Genomic DNA, 15,210 nt, shown 5'->3' with positions numbered 1-15,210 from the left:
ATAGTGTATTTAGGCCTATGCCCTTTAAATACCCCATAATATACGTGTGTTGTTGCTATAAATGGAGTTTTAATGCATTTTCTACTGTTCTTTTAGGTTATTTCAGTTAATTCGGACTGTCGTTAAAACTTATCCCCCCATTAGTCTGGATTAACGAGGTTTTACTGTATGTTCAAATATGAAAATTTAGAAGTAAGAAGATTCAAACCAAATCTTTGAGAAAATTATGTAGCACAAAACATTTGCTCTTAACAAATGTATGTATGAATCTTACAATTTTATTTATGTTTTTAGTACAATGTTGTCTATGTAATTTCTGGACATTCCATGGCAAGCGACGATTTTCTTGCACTTTTGCTTTCGCAAACTTAATTTCATTGGTCTGAACACTAGGCCTACGAGTTGAACATTTGTACAGCATTCTCTAAACTACAGCATTATTACCATACTTTTCATTCACTCATTACTATTGGCCCATAAATTTCACAAAATGCATGGTTAATTTTGGAAAAATTACAATCTTTTGCAGAATGAGTGACTGTATTACACAACTGTACTTTATTACTCACTGTAACAGGCAAATAACAGCACACTGGTGAGCTTATGGCTGCTATGTGCCACATGGGCTATTTGTACAAGTGCAATCTGATAACTATTGCCAGTCCCCTTTTGTAACCAATTTGCTCTTACTTTTGAATGCATCTCATACAAACCACACTATCTGTGGGTAATAATAAGAATAGGAGCAAAAATAGTGAACTCGGATAAGTCAGATGATACATGCATGAAACATTAAAATAGATGAACGAGTTAAGGAGTTGAACAGAAGAGCATGTCCAGATATTGCTATTGTCAAGTTTCTTTGTTTTATATACTGCGTTGCATAAGTATTGCCAAGCAAATTGTCCATCACCATGTTCATGCACTTTATTTTATCCAATGAAAGCTTCAAGAATTGAAGCAAAATGCCAAACAACTTGCAGACAATCTTTGCACCAGGATACATAATAATTAGAGGCACATATTTTTGGTAAATAAAAATGCAACATTTTGGTACAAAAACAGAGTAAGTTTTGGGTTCAAAAGTGGTAAATAAAATGAAATTTCGCTGTTATAACAGTAAAAAAGCCATATATAAAATTACATTTTGGTTTTAAAAATGTGAATATAATCCCAAATTTGATTTAAAAACTGCACTATTACACAAAAGCACATTTATGTTGTTACCAGAATATAAAGTTTATTCCTGTATAAAGGAGTCCATTTTTGCTTCTCAAATGTTTGCAGCAGAATTAAGCAATTTTCCTTGAATTGCATAACTCACAGGATACTTCAGTTTATAAATGGTAAATTTCGTGTTTGAGTCTATTTCGAATTTTGCAGTTCATTTCGCATCATTTCGTGACAAAACAGGGTAGGAAAATGCACCTCGCACCTTTCAGAAACATGAAAAACTAACATTACGATGCTTTATTTCACTTTTCATGAAAAACGAAATATGCATGCCTCTAGTAATAATCTATTCCTTAAAAATACAAGGTTAGCCTAAATGATTCATGGGTTTGCAAAGCACTGTGTATTTACAAGTATACGACGTACAAAGACGGGTGATACATGAAAAGATAGATACACACACCAAGTGTCTGGTACATTCTACAAATGTTCAATGTGTGTGCTCTGGGTCACCCAGCACACATCCAAACGGTAATCCAGTTCCCTCCATACATTCTCTAGCATGTTTCCACCAATGTCCGTCACAGCAGCAGTAATGCGTTCCTGCAGTTCTTGCAGCGTTGTTGGCATTGGGGGTTCATAAACTTTGTCCTTAACATAACCCCACAGGAAGAAATCACATGGCGTGAGATCTGGCGACCTGGGGGGCCATGGTGGCAACAGAGGAACATCACCCAAACCACAGGCCTGCCATCTAGCGTGCACGCGAGCCACGAGGTGGGCTGCTTCAACTTGGTGAGTGTATCTGTCTTTTCATGTATCACCCGTCTTTGTACGTCATATACTTGTAAATCGACAGTGCTTTGCAACTCGATGAATCATTTAGGCTAACCCTGTACATAAGATGCAAGAATAGAATGGAATAAACTTTATTGAGCAGGCATGTTTTGGCCTAATGTTAGAGAGAAAAAATAATGAAAATAGTCATGGACATTTAGCCGAGTAATACTTGTGCATCCCTAATAGTTGACACGCACCTTCTGCCTTTTAGGGCTTTATGTCAGTCCGGTTACAACCCTTTTATCGGACTTCTCAATGGCTTCTAAGGGTTAGTAGGACCAAGCCCTTGCGTGGTCTGTGGTGCAGGATTTATTTTTAATTATCACCTATGCAAGGTTGAAATGAAAGATCCTTAAGATCCTTTACTCGAAGATTTATTTAACTTCCGATGTTATACAAACACTTTTTCAAACAGACAATTCACCCGGTATAACTTGTAGGCCTGGACCTATTAGATATACCGAAGTTTATAACCCTGGTCTTTTGATGATGCAGGAGAACACCTTATTCAGAGTTGGGTTTGTGAATATCCGCCAAATATGGAGTACAAGTACACCAACCAATCCGAAGATTGAAGCAAGATATTCCCCAACGTCCCCTGAATCATCAACCTTTCGGCAACCAGGAGAATGTCCCGCAGACTCGCAAAAGTCTAGCTCTTTTATATCATATTGTTGTTTACAATTTACCATGGTTATTACATAGTTGTTTAACATTTCTATAGTTTCAACATTTAAGTTAAACAATTCATTACCCATTAACAATAACACATTTTTAAAGAAAAGATTTCAACATAGATTAATATAATACAGATTGAATAGTTTAGTGCCTGAAAAAGCATGTGTTGACAGGGGCGACACATAGCGTTCCCCAACAAGAAAAACAAAAAGAAATACAAGTTTACGTTATTTATTTTTGTTTTTTAAACATCTTCTTTACCATGGCTATGGTTTCCATAACCTCAGTAGTTCCGATTTCCTCTCAGGAGTGCAATTTATCTTTTTTAAATTTTGGAAATTTTCCTTCCCCGAATCTTCTTGAGTCCATGGGTTTAGCAATTCCGCGGCATTGTTTCTGATCTCTTTCACTATAAATGGTCCAGTAAAACATTCGAAAAATTTGGAAATAACATTATCTTTAGCGGAACTCAGCTTGTGTGACTTTTTTAGCACCAAGTCCCCTTTAAGTAACTCATAGGCCCTAGGATTGCTCTTTTGTAGTCTTTGTTCCTTTCTTCGAAGATTATTAGCCTGAGCATGGAAAAGTTTATCCTTCCACGGTAGATCTTGAAAACCATCGTTTTATGGCCAATTTATTTGTTTCAAAATACTAATCTGCACCGGTTTATTGTAGAAAAGCTCTAAGGGAGCATACCCAGTTTCTCCTGACACAGAGCAATTCAATATCCAACAGATTTTTGATATAAATTTGTGCCAATCCTGATGGGAATTATGACAAAAGGTCCTAATTAACCTAACTATCTCCTGATTCGTTCTTTCCACAATGTTGCCCGCAGGGTGATAAGGAGTGGTGTGAACTGCTACAAGCGAGTGTTTTTTTGCAAACTCATACCATTTCTTCGAGGTGAATTGACTTCCTCGATCTGACAGTATATACTCCGGCTTAGGACAATGAAGTAAGTATCCGTTTTCTAATTTACTTATTATTTCCCTGGTGCTAGCTGTACGTAGTGGATATGCCATCATGAACCTACTTCCGACATCTATCATAGTGAGCAGATAGTAATAGTAAGAGGATTTTGGTAGTTTTCCGATCAAATCAATGGATAATACTTCATGAGGCTTTCGATTTGTGGTGGTTAATTTTTGTTTGGATAGGCCTTTTTTATCCGGTTTGTTTTTAGAACAAGTTAAGCATTCTCGTATATACTGGGCTATTTCCATTTTCATGTTTTCCCAAAAGAACCTATCTTTAATCTTCTTGTAAGTTTTGTTGAAACCAAAATGTCCAGTATCATCATGTTCGGACCTTAGTACTTCTCCTTTTAGCTGGGCAGGCACTACTAATCTTTTAAACTTCCGTCCACTCTTTCCTTGGAAGAACAGTAAGTCGTAATGTAAGTTATACTTGGTTGAGCTTCCATTGTTACTTCGGACCTCCTCTAGCTTAAGTTTACAAAATGGATCTTCCTGTTGTTCCCTTTTCCATTTGTCTAGTTCTAGTTCCTCCAAAGGTTTTATAAGACTCCATACATTATAAGTCTGGCACTCTCGAGTTAGTTCGGTAGGCTGATCTTCAGGAACAGGATATCGGCTAAGAACATCTGCTATCCCATTGTTTTGCCCCTGGATGTAGATTATCTCATATTCATATTGTTGCAATTTTAAAGCCCACCGTGTTAATCGAGCATTCCAATTTCTACTGTTCTCCAGCCATACCAGATTTTTGTGGTCAGAATAGATCCTAAACTTTGTGCCGTAAAGGTATACTTTAAAATGTTCAATCCCAAATATGATGGCTAGGCATTCTATCTCTTGGGTTGTGTAATTTTTCTCTGCTGGTTTTAACTTTCTGCTGGCATATTGAATTATACTAATATCTTCTAAGTTTCCCTTTTGTTCCGTTTGTTCTTGGAACAATATTGAACCTAGCCCAATGCCAGAGGCATCGCACATCAGCTGGAATGGCTGTTGGAAGTCTGGTTGAGCTAATGCAGGAAGTTTTACTAACTCATGCTTTAGTGACTGAAAAGCTCTTTCTTTTAGGTTGTCCCATTCCCATTGGCTACCCTTTTCTAGTAGTTCTTCTAGAACGGCAGTTTTTGATGCTAGGTCTCTTACAAACCTACGTCGCCAGTTAACTAAACCTAGAAATTGTTGCAGATGTTTCCTCGTTTTTGGACGTGGAAATTTTAAGATGGCTTCATCCCTTTTGGGATCTATCCTGATGCACTTTCCTGACACAAGATGGCCTAAGTATTTTATCTCTGGTTTGATAAATTCACATTTTTTTAACTTTATAGTGAATCCTTCACTCTGCAACTTTTCTAATACGAATTGTATGTGCTGAAAATGTTCTTCTAGAGTTGCGTCAAAAATGAGAAGATCGTCTATATAGACAGTGAGAAAGTCTTCTGTCCAAGGCTCAAAAAGGCTATGCATCGTGTGCATAAAAATGGCTACAGCGTTCGATAATCCGAATGGCATCCTGGTAAAACACCACGCTCGACCTTTGTAGGAGAAGGCGGTGAACTTCTGGTGCTCTGGTTTAATAGGAACTTGAAGGTAACCTGAAGCCAGGTCAAAGCACGAAAAATATTTTTTACCCTGAAACTTTTGTAGAGCTTCTTGAAGTCGCGGCACCGTACTTTTAGGGACTATAATTGTTTTATTTAATTTCCTGAAGTCAATGCAGGGTCTTACTGATCCGTCGGGTTTGTCCACCACTAGCATTGGATTCATGTAAGGAGAGTTACAATTTCGAATTACTCCCCATTCATTCCATTTTTTTAACTCTTCTTCTAATTTTTCACGTTTCGACATCGGAATAGGATAAGGTAATGAAAACACTGGTTGGTTGGTGCTTAACAAAATTTCGCAGGTATGGTTTTTTGCAAGTCCTGGTTTGTCAGAGAATATAGGGCGATACCCAGTTAATATTCGAAATAGCTTCTCCTTCTCCTTTTGATTTAACAATTCTGGAGCAAATGCTTTCTTCTTTATATCTTCCTCGGATGCGGACCACTTGTTTAACTGAGATTCCTTCTCCGTCACTAATAGTTTTACATACGAAGTCTTATCATCCATTGCTTCAACACTATTTCCATGACTACCTGGAATCAAAGTTTCTTCCACGACTTGTCCCTTTACCGTTAGATATAATTTGTTTGCACCTGCATCTAAATTGACTTTGTATCTTTTGAAGAAAGGATATCCGAATAACAAATCGGCCTCTAAATTCTTTACCACATAGACTTGGTCTTCAAAAGTGTGCCCTGCAATCTCAAAAAGAATGGTTCGGTATCCCACAATTCGGGACCTCTCATGTCCAACAAAATCCTTTAACCTTATTCCTGGGCATCTTTGCAATTTCAAGCCTGGTAATCTCTCTCGGAGCCTTTCCCAAACATTATAATTCATGACAGTGCACTCGCTTCCCGTATCCAAGGTACATCTTATTTCTAATCCTAAAACTTCTATTAGAATTTCCGGCTTTTTGCTGCAATTTCCAGTTACTTCGAAAACATTAAACAAATTATCTTCTTCAGAATTTGGACAAGAATTTACATCTAGGTATAAAACATCTAAATTTTCATTAGTCATTAGCTTGTTTTCTTCGCTCTCACAAACATCAAGATTGTGTCGCGTTGTAGAAGGGAGAGCTTCATCTACAACGGCCTCTGGTTTAAATTTGCTCGACTGGTAGAGGGAATATCCCAAGAAGGAGCTTTAATAGCGGAGGGAATTTCCCATACAGGTGCTCTAGGGTTCAAAGCACAGTCTTCTGGAATTTCGTCAGTCTGTATTCCACATTCTTTCTTACGAGACTGGTTCCAGTTTCTTTGATTCTGGTTCTTGTTCCAGAATGTCCTTCTATTGGAATCCTTCCTTTGGAATCTGAGATTACCATTAAACCTTTGGTTGATCGGTGTGGACCTCTTATCTTCTTCTCCATTCCTCCGAGATAGCTCTAGATTCCTTATACGAGGTTGAGGATTTCGTCGTTCATCAGTTCGTTGGTGATCGGCTTTCCATCCTTCCATTTGTTCAGACGCTTCGAACTTTCCCAGGAAATTCGTGAGTTGGTCTATGTTGGCGGGATCTCGAGTTAGTACCAGTTGTCGCACTCGTGAAGGTAATTGGCCAGTAATTAAGTTCAGCACTTCTGATTGGTTGATGGTTTCTGTCAGATTGCAGTATGCTGCATATACCTCCCAGCAATATTCTTCCAATGATAACCCTGCACCTTTGCTATAATGTTTATTCCTCAGGGTATTCATTTCCCTCTGTTTTGCTTCAGGCGATGCATATTGCTTCTTAAATGCAGAGCGGAAATGTTCAAAGGTTTTCCATCTTTTTTCGTTTGCCATAAACCAAGCCTTGGCTTTACCCACCATTAGCGATGGAAGGACCTTTAGTCGGTACATCATGGGCATTTTCATTAAATCCATATAAGTATTTATTTCTTCCAGGTACCTCTCAGCAGATACTGAATTTATTTCTCCATTAAACTTGGTGAGGGAATTGACGTCAGACATTCGGAGAATCCGATTGGATGAATGGTTTAAGTAGGAATTATCTTCTACCATTTTTTCCGTAGCGTAATCTCTAGTTCGTCTCATTCCGCCACTCCTTTTTCGTTTCTTTCTTTGGCATGGTTCAGAATGTTCGGGAGATTCGGAACTGGAAGAACGTGAGGAGCAAGAGGTTCTTACACATATCTTCTTTGGCAGAGTTTCCATCCCTTCATTCCTATTCTCCTTGCCTAGTCGTAAGGTTTCCAACTTTGAGGTTAACGTTTTTATAATTTCAACTTGTTGAGTTTGGGCCTCTTTTGTCACTCTTATTTCACCCTCCAAATTTATGGACATTTCCTTTTGACTTTCCTTCAGCTCAGTTATTTCTTGGTTCAACCCTTCTTGTAGTTGTTTAAAACGGTCATCATCTATCTGTCGATCTTCTCTCCTTCTTTCCACTAGTTCTTCATATTTTTCGTCTCTCTCTTTTCGGATTTCAGCTATCGCTTCGGATATTTCTTTTCCTAGATTTACTTTAAAATCTTCAAACATTTCTTTACTCATTTCTCGTTCCCTTTCTCTTTCTGCTTTCTGTTCAGCATCTCTTTCACCCAAGGTTTCTACCAAACGTGCGAACTTTTGGTCACTCATTTCTCGTTCTCTTTCTCTTTCTGCTTTCTGTTCAGCATCTCTTTCACCCAAGGTTTCTACCAAACGTGCGAACTTTTGGTCACTCATTTCTCGTTCTCTTTCTCTTTCTGCTTTCTGTTCAGCATCTCTTTCACCCAAGGTTTCAACCAAACATGCGAACTTTTTGTCATTTTCTTCCTTGTCCTTTAATCTTTGCTCTTTTTCTGCTTCTTTTTCTTTCTTAAAATCCGTCATAAAGGAGATCATCATTTCCCTCCAACTATCATCTGTTGGGGTGGGCGTAGCTTGTTTTTCCACGCACTGTCTACATTTAACTTCTACCTCCGCTGCTACGTCAGATCCTCGGGTTTTATGCGCGCAACTTTCATGAACGTATCTGTTGCAGCTGGAGCATGGTAATAAGGTTTCCTCCTTCTTTTCTTCGCTCGTACAGCAAACGAGCCTCTCCTTTTGTTGCCTGGTCAAAGGTCTCTGGGAACCTATCATCTTTGCTTCTTCTGTTTCTGGAATAGGCTTCTGCTTCCGTTTCTGGAACAGGCTTCTGCTTCCGTTTCTGGAACAGGCTTCTGCTTCCGTTTCTGGAACAGGCTTCTTCTTCTGTTTCTGGAACAGGCTTCTGCTTCAGTTTCTGGAACAGGCTTCTTCTTCTTCTGCTGGGCCACGAAGATCCACAGGTGGTTGCTTCGATGGTCCTGGTCACGGTCGCCAAAAATCACTGACACGCACCTTCTGCCTTTTAGGGCTTTATGTCAGTCCGGTTACAACCCTTTTATCGGACTTCTCAATGGCTTCTAAGGGTTAGTAGGACCAAGCCCTTGCGTGGTCTGTGGTGCAGGATTTATTTTTAATTATCACCTATGCAAGGTTGAAATGAAAGATCCTTAAGATCCTTTACTCGAAGATTTATTTAACTTCCGATGTTATACAAACACTTTTTCAAACAGACAATTCACCCGGTATAACTTGTAGGCCTGGACCTATTAGATATACCGAAGTTTATAACCCTGGTCTTTTGATGATGCAGGAGAACACCTTATTCAGAGTTGGGTTTGTGAATATCCGCCAAATATGGAGTACAAGTACACCAACCAATCCGAAGATTGAAGCAAGATATTCCCCAACGTCCCCTGAATCATCAACCTTTCGGCAACCAGGAGAATGTCCCGCAGACTCGCAAAAGTCTAGCTCTTTTATATCATATTGTTGTTTACAATTTACCATGGTTATTACATAGTTGTTTAACATTTCTATAGTTTCAACATTTAAGTTAAACAATTCATTACCCATTAACAATAACACATTTTTAAAGAAAAGATTTCAACATAGATTAATATAATACAGATTGAATAGTTTAGTGCCTGAAAAAGCATGTGTTGACAGGGGCGACACATAGTGAACCATTGGCAGTTTTTATATTTCTGTTTCTTTGTTTTCTCTTGAACAGATGGAAATGACACAAGAAACTGAACCAGAACAAATAACTGGAGACGTTGCAGAACTTGGTGTGTCGAACGAACCTGAGGATCTCAAATTTAAGGTGTCCGAAGATGATATTTCATGAAGTCATTTTGTAAAGTTTTGTACATGTAAGGTAATGCGTGATTCCTTATTTTCTGTGTGAACATTTCTAATAAAACCCATGCTAACATTTGCACAAGCCCTTAAGTAACTACAACTTTTTGTACTTAAAAGTTTTAATGGTCATATGAACTTGCATAGTTTTGGTTACATAAGTATATTTGTAGTGGAAAAAACCCATCTCTGTGGCCTAAATACCATTTGCCGTTTGTGATGCACCAATTATATGAACAGTAAAGTAATGAATTTACCTTTACATGATGATAATGAGCAATATAGGCACTTTTTCTGAATGTTTACAAATAAGTTTTTTTATGAAGTCATCTGTGATATTTCCCACCCTGGTCAGATTTTGTGGTGTCTCAGGTTCTTGAAGATATTTGTGTGTTAAATGAAGCTCTTGTAAGTCTTGTTATTTTGTTAATATGGTTGATAAAAGTTTGATAGAAATGAAATCTTAACATGTGAGCATAAATTTTGTACAGAGTAAGGTTTTGTTTTGTATGAAATGTACTAGGTTTTATGCCAGAATAATGACAAATTACTGTCAATGTGTGAAAAACAATTGATAAATAATAGACCAAAGTATTTGAAAGGTCACACAAATATAGCTTAAAAAGCTATTGAAAAGTCAAAAGGTGCTTTATATTAAGCAGGAATTTTCTGTGTAAATATGTATATATAATATATATATATTTTTCTATGTATGTTTCATACCTGTATTAAGTATTTAAACTGTATTGAAGGTGTGGGCTGATAAAAGATTGTGATTTAAAATAATAATTGAAAAATATATGTTTGTGTTATTTCACAAGATTTTCTATGCAGTGCATATGTAGTACATAGTGTACACTGTGCGTGAACATGCTTGTATTTAATAATACTTCTGGCATTTTTTTCTGCATGATTTCAACCATATCATTCTGTGGCAATACAATAAATTATGTGCAATTAACATAGGCTAAATAACCTAATTTAATTTTAATTTAACAATAGAAATTAACCAGTTAAGTTTTTATTTGTAATGTTATTCCATGTAATTCTTCACTTTATCTCTTTTTTGCAGTTGAAATATTGTGCATGTGAAATACAGTGTGTGCCAAAGAAGTATTACTTAATACAGATATTATTTTCCTGTAGTTTACGGTTATTACAAGCATAAGAAAACAGTTTTTCTTTGTGACAAAGAAAAACTGTTTTCTTATGCTTGTAATAACCGTAAACTACAGGAAAATAATTCTATAATGCAAGCAATGCGTACATACAAGAAAAACTATTAATACAGATATGTATGTAAAAATTAAACTTTACATTCGTCATTTGAGAGAATCACCCATTCTACTTGGAATTGTAGAAGTTGAACTGAGTTTAACAACAGTTCAGTGAAAAAATTAATCTTTTATTTCCAAGTATATTCCTGTTAAAGCTGCCATGTTGGGATCCTTCCTTGGCACGTGGTTAACACTATTCTTTTATTACTAGCAGTCTTGAAAAAAAAAAAAGTGTTGTGCGAGAACCATAACTCCAATGTATCAAAATTGACAGGAGGGAGGATATATATTCTTAGGTTAGGGTAGTAAAGAAATTAGTAATTTGGAGATACAGGACTCGACCTTACCCCTGAGGATTAGAGATACATCGATGTGACTTCAAATACAGCTCTTTAGAGGAGATACGTTAAAACCTAAAACTGCATTTTGGAGTTACGGTCCTCTGGTTCTCGCGCGACAAACTATGGTGTAGATTGCCAGATAATGACAGCAATGAGACATGATGCACTGACGTAAAAACCACTTTTTTGGCTAAAATGCTAGAAGGCTTCACATAAGTTACTTATAAAATTGAGAATTCATGTTTTGGGAATAAAAGACTGGTTGATAATAATTAGACTTAAGCGAGTTACTTTTTCCACGAAACTTACTTGTAAAAGTTCTATTAATTTCTGTGGCCTTTGCCACCATCCACTTTGGAACTCGTTGCTTCACTGCTAGGCTGGCTTCCGATTCCTGTTGTTTCCCTGCATGCCACTACACACTATCTCAGGGAATCTGTCGAGCAAAGCTCTGCATATCGGTAGAGAACGGGAGACTTTGAGTTGATGGAGCAAAGCAGTGCGCGCTTCTGCAAATGGTGCCACACTCACTTCTCTCCTCTCCCGAGTTCATTACCCGATCCCTCTCGAGTCACTACTTGCACAGAGACTTGTTTTCGTTTGCTTGCTCCAGACATAACCCGGGATAGCATGTACGTGCACTCCGGTACAGCAAGGCCAGCAGTGGTGGCACACACCATAACTGTTACAAATAAATTCTTTAAACTTTTGGTTTCTCATTATTTCTTCCGGGTTGCCTCAACAGAATATCAGCCTGCAAGCCTCCAAGGTTCGTCCTTTTCCGATATGGGGCCATCAACACCCTCTCTCGGCATGTTGACAAAACATCTGCGTAGTATCACCCTGGCAATGCCACCAGGAGCCCGAAAAATACCTCGGTCCATAGGTGCCGACTCCATGGGGCTTGGGGGGGCTCGAGCCATCCCCCAATGTTAACGATGTGGGGGCAGAGCCCTCCAAATAATTTTGCTTAAGAGAATCTAATGTATTATTTTGCTTCTCTTGTAAAGTTTACTCTGAATTGTGCCACATGAACTTAACTTTAAACACACATTTGAAATGTTCTAGACCATCAACTTTGGGGGGGCTGAGACTGCTAAACCATCAACTTTTGGGGGCTATGACCGGAGACAGCAAAACACACGACTTATTACTATATACTAAGTATATAATTAATATTTACTATTATACATATATTAATCAGAGACATAATGAATTTAGCCAACGACTTGTTAAAGATTGTTTGGGAATCCCCTAAAAGAATGCAAATATTTAGGAAAATTATTAATGTAAATGAGAAAGCTGGCCATACTGGACTGCGACCACTTTGCCCTCGTTGGTGGACGTTGAGAGCCTCAAGTATGCAACAGATCTTAAGGAACTATGAAAACCTTCTCAATTTTTTTGAGAAATTTTCTGTAGAAGATATTACATCAAAATGTGCTGGATACCTGGAGAAAATGCTTCACTTCAAGACATTTTCTTTCTCTCCCTCTACTGCCATGTGCTGGGTCCAATAGAAGAGGTAAACTGTAAGATTTAGTCTCCACGCATTGGTGCTACAGAAGTGGAATCAAAACTAAAGTACTTGACTGACCTATTTCAAGAAAAGCGAATGGATTTTGAGCAGTTCTGGCAGAAATGCACAGAGGGCAAACCCAGCCTCGATGAGCTAGAATTGCCCCGGCAACGTCACGTCCCTAAGAGACTTGAAAATCTTGATGCTGCCAAACCTCAAGTTCTACACTCCAAAATAGTATTATAAATCAACATACACTGACGTGTGTGACACAGCAAAATCATGTGTTAAACCAGGACATGAATCTACAGGACTACAAAAAGTAACAGCCGTAGAGAAAGAATGCATCTCAGCTGTGAACCGTTGCACAACAAATTCAGCAAATGCGAGAATTCTTTCGCGAATTTTTTAATGCCGATAGGCTCTCTTTACACATGTCCATGCTTGGTGATATCGCAAACAAAAGAAAGTGGTTCTAACTACCAAGCGTGACATAAGGAAGTTTCTTTTGGAAGACCGCACCCTTCAGGAGCTACTGCCTGAAGTTGCCAGTGACGACCGCCACAGCCGAAAGGTCATTCAGTGCTATTCGCCGACTAAAGACATATTTGAGACCTACAATGGGGCAGAAGAGTCTAAGCAGCTTAGTGGTACTCCACATACATCAAACTGTGCTTGATAATTTGGACCTGAGACCTCTCGTTAATGAGTTCATAAAGAATTATCCCAGTGCATAGAGCAACTTTTGCTTTATTTTTAAATCATGTTCATATGTTTTTGTTGTGTATGTCACTTTATATCTTAGTGTACATGCTATTTTTTTTATTATTGCAAAATTAAATTTCAAAAGTAAAATATTGTAGAAAGAACAAAAAAGTACAACTCTTTTCCTGCAATTTGTGTTAGCATTTATGTGCATAATTAAATAAAACTGTTAAATATTGTAAATATTCATTATTTTATGGGTACGTCAACACTAAGGTTACATAACCCGTCACATATCTGTTGTGGACATTAGAACACTCACATGCCCTCGCTGGGACTCGAACCCGAGACCTCTGGATCAAAGTGAGTTGAGTCTGCCACCCAACATGCTCGGCTACAGAGGCCGGCATAAAACTGTTAGGCAGGCCTCTTAATGTAAATACATACTTTTCAATAAAAATGTTAATTATCTAAAAAACAAATGAGCAGACACAAGAGACATAAAAGAGACTTTGAAACATTTTCTAAATGTTTTTCATGTTACATTTCATTTGCATGAGGAATATAATAGCTGCTTAAAAACTTCTATAGGAAGACATAATTTTTATTTTTAAAAAAAGGGAGGGAGTGAGTCATTCATTCATTTATTTCAATGATCAGAGCCCCCCCAATAATTTTGACAAGTCGGCGCCCCTGCCCCGGACACCTTGACGGATCCAATGGGAGGGAATGTTGTGTGGAGACAAAGTTTGTTTTCCAACCCGTAAGGGCTGGAAGAAAGCCGAGAGTGCAATCAGTTAAGTCTGCTGATGTCCTCACTGTTGCAAACTGCACGATTAAGTGTCCAAGTGTACTATATACTGTCAGCGATGTAGCATATCCACCAAGCTAGTTAAAATGTATACTCAAACTATAAAGTTTCAAAACACAGGAGAAACACAAAAATATGATTGCTGACATACGGATGACATATTCTATGTGAAGATAAATGTTTCCGAGCATTCGATCTATTAAGACAGCTAACATATCCATGCACACATCCGCCAAATAGAGTTGGTAAAACTCGCTGGCCGCGGTCGCACTTTTTGAAGCACTTTGCGAGGTGAAAAGTTATGGATTTTCAGGCAGATGAATTTATATTTGTTTGCTTCAGAAACTTTAGTGTTGGCATTGTTTAATATTACTACGGAAAGAACTACGTGGTGCCAAAGTGGATGTGTGAAAATCTTGAAAATTGTTTCAATTATCCGCGATCGTCTGTTGCATTAAATACGTTGACAACACACCAACTGAAATTCGAAGAAATGCGCCAGGACGTTCCCTTAGAGACGTCATGGAAACAGTATCAGGTAGAGTGCTAATTTTTCATTGTAATGTACAATGTAGAAGCAATGAATTCTTGGTTTTCTTAATTTTTTCTGGATCTGCTTCCCCAACGGAAAATTTCACCGCGCACCACAGTGGGATAGATACTGCTACTTAAACTGGGTGTATGCATCAGACGAACTGGCTACACTAGCACTCCTAGTAGCAAGCAGGGAAACCAACCCAGCAGTGAAGCAACGAGTTCCCAAGCAGATGGTGGCAGACACCACTGAAATTAATTGAACTTCTACAAGTAAGTTTCGTGGGAAAAGTTAGTAACTCGCTTACATCTAATTATAAAAATAAGATAAAAATTGAATATCTGTTTTCTTAGTTGTAAATAACTTGAAACCACCATTGCCAACAGAATATTATGTACAGAAGTACACGCTCTGCTGGCCTCCGTGGTGGAGTGGTTAGCGCAGCATGCTACAATGACAGGGGTCCCAGCTTCAAATCCCATCCTGGGCATGAGTGTTCTTTGCAAGTGTCCCATCATCACTCATCCTCATGTTTGAAATTAGCCCAAAGTGGCAAAGTAAAATAAACTAAATCAATCAATTTGTTCTC

General features: G+C 38.0%; 1 protein-coding gene across 3 annotated transcripts in view; it reads left to right on the top strand.

Annotated features, from left to right (window-relative positions):
- LOC145980015 (uncharacterized) overlaps window positions 1–10,538 on the top strand; it is a 38,006-nt gene extending 27,468 nt beyond the window's left edge. For 2 of the 3 annotated variants that reach the window (XM_083112980.1, XM_083112981.1), the window contains exon 11: window positions 9,306–10,537. In XM_083112980.1, coding sequence (XP_082969106.1) covers window positions 9,306–9,422 — 117 coding nt within the window. In that variant the 3' untranslated portion in view covers window positions 9,423–10,537. Of the gene's footprint in view, window positions 1–9,305 lie in introns of all 3 variants that reach the window. The other variant, XM_083112982.1, reaches the window with a different exon arrangement.
- Window positions 10,539–15,210: the final 4,672 nt, after the last annotated feature.

This window comes from Lepisma saccharinum, chromosome 27, assembly GCF_977018435.1.
Source record: "Lepisma saccharinum chromosome 27, izLepSacc3.1, whole genome shotgun sequence".
NCBI lineage: Eukaryota > Metazoa > Arthropoda > Insecta > Zygentoma > Lepismatidae > Lepisma > Lepisma saccharinum.
Note: the sequence above shows the minus strand (reverse complement) of the source record. Positions and strands in the feature narration are given on the sequence as shown.